Source organism: Oryzias melastigma, linkage group LG6 (genome assembly GCF_002922805.2).
Source record: "Oryzias melastigma strain HK-1 linkage group LG6, ASM292280v2, whole genome shotgun sequence".
NCBI lineage: Eukaryota > Metazoa > Chordata > Actinopteri > Beloniformes > Adrianichthyidae > Oryzias > Oryzias melastigma.
In genome coordinates, this window is record NC_050517.1 from 26,580,676 (window position 1) to 26,595,050 (window position 14,375).

Sequence of the window (14,375 nt, forward strand, 5' to 3'; positions counted from 1 at the left end):
CCAAACTTGCTTTTGCGACGGTGGATTTGAACAAATCAAATCAGACCAAGGTCTTGCCTTTCATTGGCTGGCCCATGAAGTTGTCAGGCGCACATGACAAACACAGCCCCTCCTCCTCCTGATACCTCCTTAAATAATTACTTGTTACTGAGCATGCTCAGTTACTTTGCATGTTTTGCCTTGTTTTCAGGGCGAAGTTTCACATAATTTTTAGTTTGACTTTTTTGTGAAAATAGGTTATCTTCTTTATTTACAATTGGTTTTCACAATTTGACCAAGTTTCTTGTTCATCAAGAAGACTTGTGTTAGTTTCAAATAACATTATAATGTGAGTTTCAGTAATATAGTTTAACTATGGGTTTTGTTAAAATAAAGGTTCCTTACTAAAATGTTTTTTTTAATTCTCAGGAGTTATCTGCATTTAGATTATGAGTAGTAAAGAAATTACATAGAAACATTTAAAAGCAAGAACATTTTTTATTGTTTTAACACAAGTCAAACCATATTTTATGATTCAACATTGTAGAAGACAATGTGCCTTATTCAGCAGCATCTTTTCCCTGTAAAAACAGCACAAACAAAGTTGTATGTCAGGTTATTTTCATTGTTCAACTTTTAACTATTTGTATATAATGTAAAAACATGGAAAACACTCAAATTAGTCAGTTATAAACAAAAATCGAACACACTTTTTCAAATACAGAACACAATATTTACCTTGCCAGAGTCACGGCTCTTTGCCCTCAGCTTGTTGACCTGAGACTCAGCAATGTCAGCACGCTCCTCACACTCCTCAAGCTCATGCTGGAGTTTTCTGCACTTGGACAGATGAACATTGGCCTGCTCCTCCTGCATTTGAAAAAGATAAAAGATTTTTTTTTTAATTGACATAACAACTGAATTAAGACAGACAAAGTGGACTCATAAAATGAGTTGTGATTTTTCCACTTACCGCTTCCTCAGACTGCCTCTTGTAGGCCTTCACCTTAAGCTGCAACTTGTCAACCAGATCCTGCAGCCTGTTGATGTTTTTCTTGTCCTCTTCAGTCTGTTAGGTGTAGTTTAGGATAAAATGTATTTTTACTTGTAATTTCTTGACAATAATATTAAAAACTTGCAAAATAATTGTTCATGTTACTGTACCTGATAGGTGAGCTCCTTCACTCTCCTCTCATATTTGCGGACACCCTTAACAGCATCTGCACCACGTCTCTGCTCATTCTCAACCTCCGACTCCAGCTCACGCACCTAGAAACAGATATTAGACTTGTGGCTTTTTGTATGCATTTGTGGAGTTTTGTACATAAAAATGTTGCTTTTGATTTTTACCCTAGACTCAAGTTTCTGGAGCTGCTTCTTGCCACCCTTCATGGCCAGGTTCTCAGCTTCATCCAGACGATGCTGCAGATCTTTCACAGCAACCTCAAGGTTCTTCTTCATTCTCTCCAGGTGAGAACTGGTGTCCTGCTCCTTTTTGAGCTCCTCAGCCATCATGGCAGCCTAGAACATTTAAAATCCATTTTAGAATTATTACCTACCATGTTGAAGTGTAATGCAAACAGAGGAAGTATACACCCACATCAGTGATGGCCTTCTTGGCCTTGTCCTCAGCATTTCTTGCTTCCTGGACAGCGTCATCCACTTCTCCTTGGACCTGAACCAGGTCAGATTCAAGCTTCTTCTTGGTGTTCAGAAGGCTTGTGTTCTGAAAGAATGGCATGTTGAAAACTTAAGTTTTTCCCAAATTACCAGATTGTTTGTCATTCATTTGAAAAGGTAGAATATCAATAATTTCACCTGGGAGTGCAGAAGTGCAACACGCTCACTGGCGTCCACCAATTCCTGCTCAGCGATCTTGCGGCTTCTCTCTGTCTGTTCCAGAGCAGCTCTCAGCTCCTCAATTTCAGCCACCATGAGACCGTTTCTGCGTTCCACCATAGCAGCTTGCTCCTTCAGGTCGTCCTGGGCTCTCACAGCATCATCAAGGTGCAGTTGAGCATCCTGGAGGAAGAATAGAAAGAAACCATTTACAACTTTAAAACATAATACAGTCGTCAAGTATATCCATGCTTGATGTGAGAGTTTTATCTTTCTGTACCTTCAGTTGAGCCTGAACATTTCTGAGCTGCTTCTGTGCCTCAGCAGCCTGGCGATTGGCATGGCTCAGCTGAATCTCCATCTCATTCAGGTCTCCCTCCATCTTCTTCTTGACTCTCAGGGCATCGTTCCTGCTCCTGACCTCAGCATCAAGAGTGCCCTGCATGGATTCAATCACCCTCTGGCTGTTCCTCTTAATCTGCTCAATCTCTTCATCTTTCTCTGCAATCTTCCTGTCCACTTCACCCTTGATCTGGTTCAGCTCCAGCTGCACACGCAGGATCTTGGACTCCTCATGCTCCAGAGTTCCCTAACAATGTTAAAAACAAATAGATTGGTACCTTATATCTATATTTGTTGTTTTTGGCAGGAATTTTCTTTTCAAAGATTCTTCTGAATGAACCTCAGCTTCCTCAAGAGCAGTCTGGATCTCAGACTTCTCAGTCTCCACTTGCTTCTTGGCCTTTTCCAGCTCGTGGATGCTCTTGCCAGTTTCACCAATCTGTTCAGTCAGATCTGAGATCTCCTCTGCAGACAAGAGTAGAAAAATCATTTTAGGATGTGAAACAATGATTAAAAGAACATGTTTTATCTGTGTTGTTGGAACTTACGCTGAAGGTTCTTGTTTTCACGCTTCATGGTCTCCAGCTGATCCAGAGCCTCCTCATAAGAGTTCTTCATCTTGAAAAGTTCAGTGCTGAGAGAACGAGCCTCTTTCTGAGCACCCTCAAGCTCGGCCTGAGACTCCTCATACTTCTGTTTCCACTCAGCCAACACCTAAAGTCACACATATTAAATTTAACAGGGTTATGCATCCACACTGTGAGGATATTTTTTGGGATTTGATTGTGTTCAATGTGAAAGAATGACCTTGTCGAAGTTCCTCTGCTTCTTGTCAAGGTTAGCAGCAAGAGCATTGGCTCTCTCCACATCAATCATAAGGTCCTCTACTTCACTGTGGAGCCTCTGTTTGGTCTTCTCCAAGGATGCACACTTAGAGTTCACTGCCTCAATCTGTTCCTCAGCCTCCTGGAGACGTTGAGCCAACTTTTTCCTTTAAGAAAAGTCAAGAGAGGGATTTTGTGAATTATAATGTCTTAGCCCATATTTAAACATGTATTTCTACAGTTAAGAAGATTGTTTTGTTAATTAAGGAGAATTGTTTCAAAAGCTCTGCCACTTGTCTGACTGTTACTCACTTGGCTTCTTCAAGCTCCTCTGTGCGCTGGATGGCATCAGTTTCATATTTGGTTCTCCATTGAGCCACCTCACTGTTAGCCTTGGACATTCCTCTCTGCAACTCAGCCTTTGCCTCCTGCTCCTCCTCAAACTGCTCCCTGAGCAGATCACAGTCATGGCGGGCAGATTGCACTGCATGTGCAAGGGCATTCTTGGCCTGGTTTCAACAAAAGGTTTGACAATTAAAATGATGAAGTCAAAGATGAATGGTAAGGATGGTCTCTAAAAGTGTGATGTTTCTTACCTTGACCTCCTCTTCAATCTGTCTCTTCAGCTCATCAATCTGCTGGGTGAAAGCCTGTTTACCTCTGGTCAGCTGAGAAACAAGAGCTTCCTTCTCCTCAAGTTGACGGCCAAACTCACCTTTAGTGAAAATAAACATTGTAGATTCGTGTGTGTTAATTTCATCTCCCAGCAATAAGAGTATCAGGTTAAATCGCTGCATGTACTTACCATTCTCAGTGAGCAGGCGTGCCTTCTGTGCACTCAAGTCATTGATCTGACGATTGTTCTCATCATTCTTGGTCTTCAGTTCACTGAGTTGGTCCTCAAGAGTACGGCACATCTTTTCAAGATTGCCCTAATAAAGAAGAAAACAGAATTGTTTCAACTGTCTCTAAACCAACTAAAGACTTGTTTTCAACTCTAAGGCTCAGTTGAAGTCCCCATGTACCTTGGCTTTAGCAACAGCCTCCATGTTGCTGCTGAGGTCATCGATCTCCATCTTGTATTCGCTCTTTTCCTTCTCAAGCTTCTGCTTGACGCGCTGGAGGTTGTCGATCTGCTCACCCAGCTCAGCAACACTGTCAGCCTGCTTCTTGCGCAGAGCTGCAGCGGTGGCTTCATGCTGCAGAGTGGACTCTTCAAGATCACGACGGAGCTTCTGGAACTCAGCCTCGCGCTTCTTGTTCATCTCAATTTGAGCAGCAGTGGCACCTCCAGCTTCCTCCAGCCTCTCACTGATCTCCTCAAGTTCCCTGGAGAGGTCAGCCCTCTGTTTCTCAACCTTGGCCCGAGCAGCACGCTCAGCCTCAATCTCTTCCTCAAGCTCCTCAATACGGGCCTGTTGAATGTGCAAATGATATATTCCAGTAAATTGAAAGAAAAAAATATAGGGCACGTTTTGATGAAATCAAATGAGTGAATCACCTGGAGCTCCTTGATCTTCTTCTGAAGCTGAGCGCCCAAAGACTGCTCATCCTCAATCTTGCTGAGGAGCTGGCTGATTTCAAAGTCTTTCCTGTGTAAAAAGAGACATTGATATTAAGACTTTCTGTGTCTTGACCAACATACTGAAATTTACATTTAAAAACGGAAAAACAAACAACAGAGCTGTGTATTTACTTCTTCAGTTTCTCCTCAGACTGCTGCTTGTCATTCTCCAGATCCATGATGGATTCCTGGGCCAATTTCAGATCTCCCTCCAGCTTTCTCTTGGCTCTCTCAAGGTCCATGCGAAGCTTCTTCTCTTGTTCCAGTGAGCCCTCAAGCTGAAAATGAAAAGGGTCAGTTAGTTTATTTTCCTAAAAGAATCTTGCTCTTAAAGTTCTTGTTACATTTGCAGCTTACATCATCCACTTGCTGCTCCAGCTTAGTCTTGGACTTGGTCAGAGTGTTGACTTTGTCTTCCTCTGCCTGCAGGTCATCAAGGGTCTGCTGATGAGCCTCTTGGAGTGCCTTCTTCTCCTTTGTGAGTTTGGCAATGCTCTCGTCTTGAGAGGCCATCTCCTCAGTCAGGTTCTTCACCTACATTTGCAGGACAGATGTTTGTATGACATGACTCAACCATTTCCCATGTATGTGTTTTTGGTGTAACACTTAAGACTGACAAACCTTGTTCTCGGTGGCATGCTTCTCCTTTTCCACTTTGGCCAAGGTAAGCTCCAAGTCATCAATGTCCTTTTTGAGCTCTGAGCATTCATCCTCCAGCTTCCTTTTCTTGGCAGTGAGCTCAGCATTGATCTCCTCTTCATCTTCCAGCCTCTCAGTTATCTCTTTGAGCTTGGCTTCCAGCTGAATCTTGCTCTTGATCAGTCCCTCACATCTCTCTTCAGCATCTGACAGATTCTCTGATTCCTATTTTATTGTTTAAAGAACCATGTAAATGTTAAAGTTAGAAACACAAGTGAGTTGCAAAAGTCTTGAACTTATCGCTGCTTACTGATGCCACTTGCAGCTGCAGATCGTTCTTTTCCTGCAGAAGAGAAACCATCTTCTCCTCCAGTTCCTTCTTCTTGGCCAAGGCAGTAGCTAAGTCTGATGTCATCTTTTCATAGTTCTCCTTCATCTGGGCCAGCTCCTTCTCAGTCTCAGCGCTCTTGAGGAGAGGCTTGATCTTGTAGTACACCTTCATCCATGGCCAGTGTTTGACATTCATGAATGAGCGGACATTGTACTGGATGGTGTAGATAGCTTCCCTGTGGGCAAGAGGTTTCTGTTAAAACAATAAAGTCCACTCCCTATTTTAAAATGATATGAGATTGACATGCCTTCTTTCTGTCACTTAAACTTAAGGTGCATGGGCTATTTTAAAATGAGTTGATTTTGACATACCTCCTTTCCATCATCTTAACAAACTCCCTTCTCATGAGGAAGCCACGGCAAGCAGCCTGAGTCATTGTTACCAGGCTTGCCAATTTCTCATCTCTCATCTCCTCAAGAGTACCCAGCAGACCAGCCTTGAAGAACACCTGTATAGAGCATTAAAATTATGTTATTGATGTAAACCTCATTGACAATAAGTAATTAGTACAACCAAAACCCTAATTACATCTGTATGTCAAATAATAGCAAAAGTAACAGTAACATTAGTAAAAAAAACAAACAAAACGTAACAACACTAACCTTGGTGTGTCCAAATCTGTACTCATCATGGTTGACATCAATTGATCCAAGCAGCTTCTCTGAGGCCTTCTTGTTGTCAATGAACTGTCCCTCAGGGATGACACTGGCATTCAGCACCTTGTATCTTTAGAAAAAAAAAACACAAGGGTTTGAACAATAATTTTAGTCATATTTTCTCTTTAATATAAGCATCTCTATTGAGACAAAAATAGTACCTTTGTTTGAAGTCACCGTAGAGGATTCTGCTGGGGAAGCCTTTCCTGCAGATTCTGATACCCTCCAGCACACCGTTACACCTGAGCTGGTGGATGACCAGGAAGTTCTCCATCAAACCTGTGAAATAGAGTTTTGACTGTAATCTACCCTGTGCAATAAATCATACACATTGCGAGGGGAAAAAAATAAATAAATAAATATGTACCTGGAGTCTTTGACTCATTGGGAATCAGGCAACGCACAAAGTGAGGATGGGTGCTCCTCAAGTTAGTCATCAGCTTGCCCAAGTTCTCCTGTAGGTGTGAAGTATTAAATGTTTCTTAATGAAAAATAAAGTCTTATGATAGCCATCAGCAGACATTTCATGGTTAACTCAATGCTTACCCTGAACTGGGAGGACACAGTCTGCATGGAACCACCCTTCTTCTTGCCTCCCTTCTTGCCAGCCTCTACATTTCAAAGGAAATTTTGAAAATATTCCTTCAATCCTTACAAACTAATCTGGATTTAAATGTTATATGTAAAAAAAACAACATTTCCATATATAGTGGATGTGTCTAAAAAATTTACCCTCAGGTGGAGCAGGTGGATAGATGACAGCCAGCAATTTGCATGAGGACTTCTGGTACAGCTGAATAACAGACTCGTTCAGTGGGTCCTTGTTCTTGTCCAGCCAGCCAGCGATGTTGTAGTCCACAGTGCCAGCATAGTGCACCAGGGAGAAGTGGGCCTCGGCCTTGCCCTTGGCAGGCTTTGGCTTCTCAAAAGCTTTGGTTTTGCCAAGATGCTGGTCATACAGCTTGTTCTTGAAGGATGTGTCTGTTGCCTTGGGGAACATGCACTCCTCTTCAAGGATGGAGAAGATACCCATGGGCTATGTTGAAGATGGAGAAGGTATAAGTACAAGATAAAAGTAACACTTTGAAGCAACAATTTGAAAACAAGATGCCTAGGCCAATTCTTACCTTCTCAATCAGCTCAATACAGGCAGCCAAGTCCATACCGAAGTCAATGAACTCCCAGACAATACCCTCCTTCTTGTACTCCTCTTGCTCCAGGACGAACATGTGGTGGTTGAAAAACTGTTGCAGTTTCTCATTGGTGAAGTTGATACACAGCTGCTCCAGTGTGTTGAACTGCAAACACACAAGTCATCAACCCAGTAAGATTTATGCCAAATGAAAGTCAAGCCGAAGAAGTGGGATGATGATGATATGGACGGAGGCCTACGTCAAAGATTTCAAATCCAGCAATGTCCAAGACACCAATGAAGAAGTTCCTTTGCTGCTTGGTGTCCAACATCTGGTTGATACGGATGACCATCCACAAGAACATCCTTTCATAGATGGACTTGGCCAGGGCAGTGACAGAGTTCAGCACCTAAAGAATAACAATAGCATATCTCGGTTAGTCACAGAGATCCATTGGTTGAGACCTTAAACGGTTACAATATATTGAAATCTGAGGTTTTTTTCTCCCTATGTCACCTTTTTTTCTGTATAGGTGCTATCTTTATCAGGGTTTTACCTGAGGCACTGTCTGTCCCTTGGTGACATACTCATTTCCGACCTTGACTCTGGGATAGCACAGAGCCTTAAGCATGTCAGCAGAGTTCAGGCCCAACAGGTAGGCAACCTTGTCAGCATCTGTAAACAGAAAAAGAAGTTAATAATATTGCAAATATGCTATTTATAACAGCAATTGCATAATAACTTTATAGGATTTTTAGTGTAAAGGGATTCTCACCCTCTGTGCCATCAGGTTCAGCCTGCTCCTCACGTTGCTTCTGCTTGAACTTCATGTTACCGTGGTGAAGTACAGCACCTGTCATTTTGTAGATGCTCATCTTCTCCTCATTAGTGAAGCCCAGGATGTCAATGGCGTTCTATGATAAAATCATGGAGTCCATTTTAAAAGTTATACTTTTTAGAGGACACATTATTAATCTCTTTTCGTTTAAAAAGTACACCCACATCAGTGGCTTCCAGCTCGACTTTGTCATCAATGCTCTTCACAGTGATCTGACCCATGCTGCACATGGGGAAGTCGTAGGGGTTGGTTGTGAGAAGGGACATTTCTGAAAATCAAAGTACATGTTAGATACAATGTTCAGACTGAAAACACTTGTGTTTTCTAAACACATAGGATAAGCTTCTCTTTACCAATCAGCTCAGGCTTGTGGTTTGTCATCATCTGGTAGAAGATGTGGTAGCCTCTCTCATCAGGAAGCTGGAATGTCACTCTTGACTTCTCCAGCAGATCTGTAAATATTTGTTGTTAGTCTGAAATATGTTTGCTGTCAGAAACAACAGGAAGGGATTCAGTGGTTTACTTACATGTCTCAATGTCAGCACTAGACAGCTTGCCAGTTGTGCCAAAGTGAATTCTGATGAATTTACCCTGTGTGGAGAGGAGGAACATTCATGCTACATTCACATGGGTGATGGTTTATGAGTTTCATTATGACTCAGACATGGTTCCATACTTACAAAACGAGAGGAGTTGTCATTTCTCACGGTTTTGGCATTACCATAAGCCTCCAGCAAAGGATTGGCTGCAATGATCTGATCCTCCAGAGAGCCCTGTAATACAGTTTTTTAGCATTGTGTCAGAAGAAGAACTTTTGAATCTTTATTTGTGTTTCTATGTTGTGTTTCTATATTTTACCTGCATTTTGCCAGGCTGCTGCTTCTTTTCTCCTCCAGTGGAGATAGTTGCAAAGTACTGGATGACACGCTTGGTGTTGACAGTCTTTCCAGCACCAGATTCTCCACTGGGTACGGACAGAGATTGGTGAGTATGTGAACATAATAACATTGCAGATAAAGGAAATCAGTGAGTTTAATACTTACGTGATCAAGACAGACTGGTTCTCCCTATCTGTTTAAGTAAAATGAAAAACAATGAATGTCCATGTAAGTCAAAACAGATATATCCATAAGCAAAGACTTTGTGGGTAACATACCAGTAAGCATGAACTGAAAGGCGTTGTCAGAGACGGAGAAGATGTGGGGAGGAGCCTCCATACGCTTCTTGCCTCTGTAGGCAGATACAACTTCAGAGTCGTACACTGGGAGCCACTTGTATGGGTTCACGGTGGCACAGAACAACCCAGAATAGGTCTGAAAGGGATAAACGATTTAAGAAAACCTTAGATTACTATATTTCTGCAAGTGCTTGAAGTCTCAGTGTTACTATGATCGTTTCAAATGAAAATGTCTTACGTAGATCATCCAGGCTGCATAACGCTCTTTGAGGTTATACAACACAGAGGCTTCATTGAGATGGGTCATCATGGCCATGTCCTCAATTTTGTCGAACTTTGGAGGATTCATTGGAGAGACCTCATCTTCCTTTACTGTTCTCTCCTGAAACAGGAAAACATCTTTGTTACAATATAGCCCTCTTAACTTAGTGCTAAATGTGACTTTACTGTACTTGCCTCATCATTTTCCAAGAGTTTGACTGTAACTTTGCCACCGTCTCTTTTGATGACGGTTGCCTTCAAGTACAGCTCCTTGGCATCAGGCACATAGCAGGCACTCTTGGCATCAAACGGTTTGTTTTGAGCCTCAATTCTTTCTTTCTCAGGCTTACGGAGGTAAATGGCAGCTTTGCCGTAAACGGCCATCTCCGCGTCTGTACTCATGGTGGCAGATGTTGTCTGAGAGACAGCAAAAAAATTAAATCTTACTTAATTTTATATATATATTTTACATGATTCATATATTTAGTGCATTTAAGTTTTGCTAATTAAACTTCCTGCACCTGAGTGTTTGCTTTGCATATTTGTCATTAAATATGTTTACTAGTTCCTATGTTGTTTTCTTAGCAAAAGTTCAAAAGTTTCATGGTCAAAAACAGTGAAATACTGGCCCAAGCCCTCAAGAATTGCCAATAAAAGATGAAAAAAAACAACGCAAAACATAGTCTAGCAGTGTAAATTCCAATTAAGGATTGTAATCCTCAAGTAAACATAATCTATATTTCACTAAAAGAATTGTTTGTTCCATGTTTGACCTAAAATAATACATCAGCTTGAGTTTATGCTCACAAAGACTAAGTCCTTTTAAGCTATTGCAGACATACATTTCTCAGTGAATTAATATGATTTATTTATTCCACAATTCTAGATCAATTTTAGTATTTCAACAACTTAAACGTGTTTGTGTATGAAAATCTATGGTTTGTCAATATCATGTTTGAAACTTTTTCTTGATTAGGGCATATTGTGTTTTTGTTTTTTACTATGCTTGATTAAAAAAAACATATTTTTGAAAAAAAAAATGATTTGATAGGAAAAAATAAGTTTCTACTCACATGTGTTCTTCCTTAAGTAAAAAGAAATTGATGCTCAACAAACCTGGAAAAAAGTAAGTTTTTAAAATCAAGGATAAACTAAACATGAACAGAAATGTTTACAAAGACAGGCTATTTTTTTAAATAAAATAAATGCATTATTTCCAATTTACACTTAAAATTTATTAATTCTAGCACTATTACATTTTTGGTTTTCTAAATCTAATTTTATTTTGAGTTAATTCAGAAGATGGGATGAACATATTATCTGGCTTACCAGCAGCAGAAACTTCCTTCCCTCTCAACCACACTCTGAAGCTTCTCTGAGCCTTCTTATATACAACCTGCCTTGCTTACAAGGCAAAGATTTAGGCAGGCTATCAAGCCAAGTAAGGTAATAGGGACAGCTGATTTATGGCACTAAATTTAGGAAAATCCCTGTCTAATATAACAGCTTTTCATTTATTGTCATTCATTTAAAAAAAAGTCCTGAAACAGCAAAAAGAAAATGTTATTTATTTTTGAGTGTTTTTTACTGTTTGTTTGTTTGTTTTTCTTAAATATTTGGAAGATTTTTTGCTCCCGGTTCAGCCCTTTTTTGTGTTTTATGTTCTGCACTTCCAGGGTTTATTTCTGTGAGATTTAAAGTATTTTTTTTGTGGAACACTAAAGTATTTTTAACTCTTGAAAAAGGAAAGTTACTAACTATTTCCCTTAGCACTTGATGTAATACCCTCCATCTGTTCCAACCCAGTAAATCATTTTTATCTGTTTAAGGAAAAGAAACAGACCATATGGATCAGTTTCTTGGTAAATTAAAGTCACAGAGGTTAGAGATGTTATGTTGCAAAATTTTTTTCTTTTTTAAGATTCTAAATGTTACTTGCTCTTGACTCCTTAACTTGAACCTGTTTATAGCTCATAATTAAATCAAAGTTATGCAGAAAGGACTCTCAAGCATGATAGACTTGTGGATCTTAAATACAGTCCAGAAATAATCCATGGTGAAGAGAGGCTTCACATTTATACAACATGATAGTAGTAATGACTTAAATTAAATACTTGTCATTTATAATCCTTGGCATTTTCATAATTTTGGAAGGATGAAATGAATTTTAATATCAGAATATGCACTTTAACCTTTATGAAAGGGAAGTAATTCAACAAAACCTATTTGACCTTCTGTGTGGCAGAAGGTGGGAGCTACCATACTTATTCATGTAATTGAAGGAGATTTCCAGACTGCTATGTTCCATTGGAACAAGTTAACATGTCACTGAAGAGCGTAAGGCCACTAATCTGATCACATATGGTGGATGGAGCAGCCCTTAATCATAATATAAATGCTTTTTGACCTCCTTCTTGTGTGCTACTTGAACAGGTTTTTTTCAGAGCTCAGCACTATGAACTAGGTGTTCCCATTTTACCCTGTCGTCTGCCTTTTTTCTTAATATACCAACTGCATGTTTTCTTTTATCACATCCATAAATCTCCCCACCCCCTGCCAGACAAGCCCATGTTTGGCATCCTTCTACTAATGTATCTACTATCCCTCCTTTAAATGTGTTTGAAGCGTCTCAATTTGGGCTGTAGGTCTGTTTCTATTTCTGTCTGTGTTTGTCATAGAAAATTTTAAGCTCTGCCATTTGCAACTATACTGGTATTTCCTTCAGTGTCAACATCTTCTCATCAAAGCTCAGCTTCTGCCATTATTGTGTTTGTTATTTAGTTTTTTACTTTGTTTAAAAATCAAAACTTTTAATATAACATCACAGTTTTACCTTCTTCATTCTACATGCCCACGCATGTAATCTGTACATTTGGAGGTATATGTACATGTTAGTGTATATGCAAGCAAATAGGCTGAACATATAAAATTAGGTTTACTTTATTTTCTTTTTTATAAATTGGTTTTGAAGCATGGCTTCAGGGGAGATTTTCTAACAATTGAACACCACATGTCTTTTATTCTACTTAATCTTATTTTGGAAAAGCTACATGTATAGCTCTCAAAAGAACAGACCAAAAACACATTTGTAAACCTGTTGAGATTTTTTGTTTTGGCTAGATGTTTGTATGTATTTAAAGAAACCATTTATTGGCAAGCAAATGTTCTGCAGAGGCGTAGACGTGGAGTGGTCTCCCTTTGATCAGAAGGTCACAGATTCGGTTCCCACTTTGCCTGCCCATGTGTCCAAGTGTCCTTGGGGAAGACACTGAATCCCCCAATGCTGCTGGTGGTATGACTAGCGCCTTGCATGGCAGCTCACACACCATCAGTTTGTGGATGTGGATGAATGAAACGTGTGACTGTAAAGTGGTTTGGGCTAAAAGTGTTTGATGTACCATTCCAAATGATCATATTTATTTAGGTAAACTTGAAGGTTGCTTTAATCATAAGATAGAATGAACATCAATTTGGTTGCAAAATCATTAAAGAAACGTGGTTTATGTTTTTTTGTTTGTTTGTTTGTTCTGTTTTTTGTATGAGCCTCACGACATTATGGATATTTTACTCAGCTCTCTGTGAGGTCGGATCACAGCATCCCTTCCTGTATTTTATGCTTTACTTAAAAATTTTATTAAAAACGCAGGTAATGAAAACGACCTGAAGCAGTTACATTCTGTCTCCTGACTGGTCAGAGGTTTTTGTGCTACCAGAAGCGAAACCAAAACTATGAACACCGAGAGTTAAGTTTCGTTTTAAAAAGAAAGAAAAAATACAGACTCCGGCTGCAGTGCATTGCAGTCCGCGATGAACACTGACGGTAATTTTATTTTCTTTATTGATATTTTCTGTTAATCTTTTTTAAGGTGGACAAATAGCGCTCAAAGTTCCTTGAGGGTTTAATAATCTGCGTCCATGCGCTGCTTTAGCGCGTGTATTAGAGGCGCGTGAATGACTCCGAGGACTTGTTACCTTAAACGACCTCTGCCAAAAGTTAAACCAGGACAGAGTATGTGAGAGCGACAGACAAAGAGCGCGGTTAGAACAGCGTTATCATCCGGACAGACGCTTTGTTCAACTAAAATGAAAGTTGGTCGCGAGTTTGTATAAAGGCAATATAAAAATAGGTTAACTTGATCTTTACTCACTAAGTCCTTTGTATTTATTAGACCGAGAGTTTAGTATATTAAACACAAAATTCTTTCTTACTACTTTGTATGATTGTGATCTACATAGTTCTTATTAGTTTTGGATTATACACCATTTCAATTTCACTTGTAGAGATTAAACATGGTGGTAAGATCCTGCTCAGCCTCACCCATCTTTCCACAGCACTTCATTCTACTGCACCTGAAAGTAAAAGTTTCCAGTTCATATCATCCCTCACTGAGAAAACTGTACCAGAGTTAAAGACCCACTCCAGTGAAAATGATGGTGTTTTAAACATGTTCTTGCGGCATTTTCCTCATGATGGAGGACACATATTAAAAAAAAAACAGGTTAAAACTGCATTTCTGAGTATTTATTTCTTTAAATCTTGATGGATAAGTTACAAGTTTGAAAAATCCCAGGTTTGTGAACCATCAGCTGCCATGGGTGGGCTAAAGTCTCCCTACTCCACTCAATTTCTGATCCATCCACTTGCAGCCAAAGAGATCCAGATCCTGACTTTCTTTTTCTGAACTGCCATGTGGTGCTAAACTGTACAGCTGGATAGCTCTGATATTGTGTG

General features: G+C 39.8%; 2 protein-coding genes across 3 annotated transcripts in view; one reads left to right on the forward strand and one right to left on the reverse strand.

Annotated features, from left to right (window-relative positions):
• Positions 1-457: 457 nt before the first annotated feature.
• On the reverse strand, positions 458-10,765 carry LOC112151813 (myosin heavy chain, fast skeletal muscle). Of its 2 annotated transcripts, XM_024280881.2 has the most exons (40): positions 10,717-10,765; positions 9,839-10,060; positions 9,621-9,764; positions 9,362-9,518; positions 9,249-9,276; positions 9,064-9,169; positions 8,886-8,978; positions 8,733-8,796; positions 8,559-8,657; positions 8,370-8,473; positions 8,143-8,281; positions 7,924-8,042; positions 7,627-7,776; positions 7,362-7,532; positions 6,967-7,270; positions 6,781-6,845; positions 6,602-6,689; positions 6,396-6,513; positions 6,181-6,304; positions 5,890-6,026; positions 5,498-5,753; positions 5,170-5,412; positions 4,906-5,082; positions 4,681-4,826; positions 4,486-4,576; positions 4,010-4,399; positions 3,790-3,916; positions 3,581-3,699; positions 3,297-3,493; positions 2,968-3,151; positions 2,709-2,874; positions 2,501-2,625; positions 2,099-2,407; positions 1,798-2,001; positions 1,580-1,705; positions 1,330-1,500; positions 1,144-1,248; positions 953-1,048; positions 718-849; positions 540-560 (listed from the first exon to the last, which is right to left on the reverse strand). In XM_024280881.2, the coding sequence occupies exons 2-40, from the start codon at positions 10,043-10,045 to the stop codon at positions 540-542; spliced, it is 5,802 nt and encodes a 1,933-aa protein (XP_024136649.1). In that variant the 5' UTR covers positions 10,046-10,060; positions 10,717-10,765. The 2 variants fall into 2 exon arrangements, with proteins under 2 accessions (XP_024136650.1, XP_024136649.1); XM_024280882.1 differs by lacking the exon at positions 10,717-10,765 and having other exon boundaries at positions 458-560; positions 9,839-10,045.
• A 971-nt stretch (positions 10,766-11,736) lies between these two features.
• Positions 11,737-14,375, forward strand: part of nlrc5 (NLR family, CARD domain containing 5) — a 34,225-nt gene continuing 31,586 nt past the window's right edge. The window contains exon 1 of the mRNA XM_024280880.2: positions 11,737-13,463. The gene's annotated coding sequence lies outside the window, so the exon portion shown is untranslated. The remainder of the gene's footprint in view (positions 13,464-14,375) is intronic.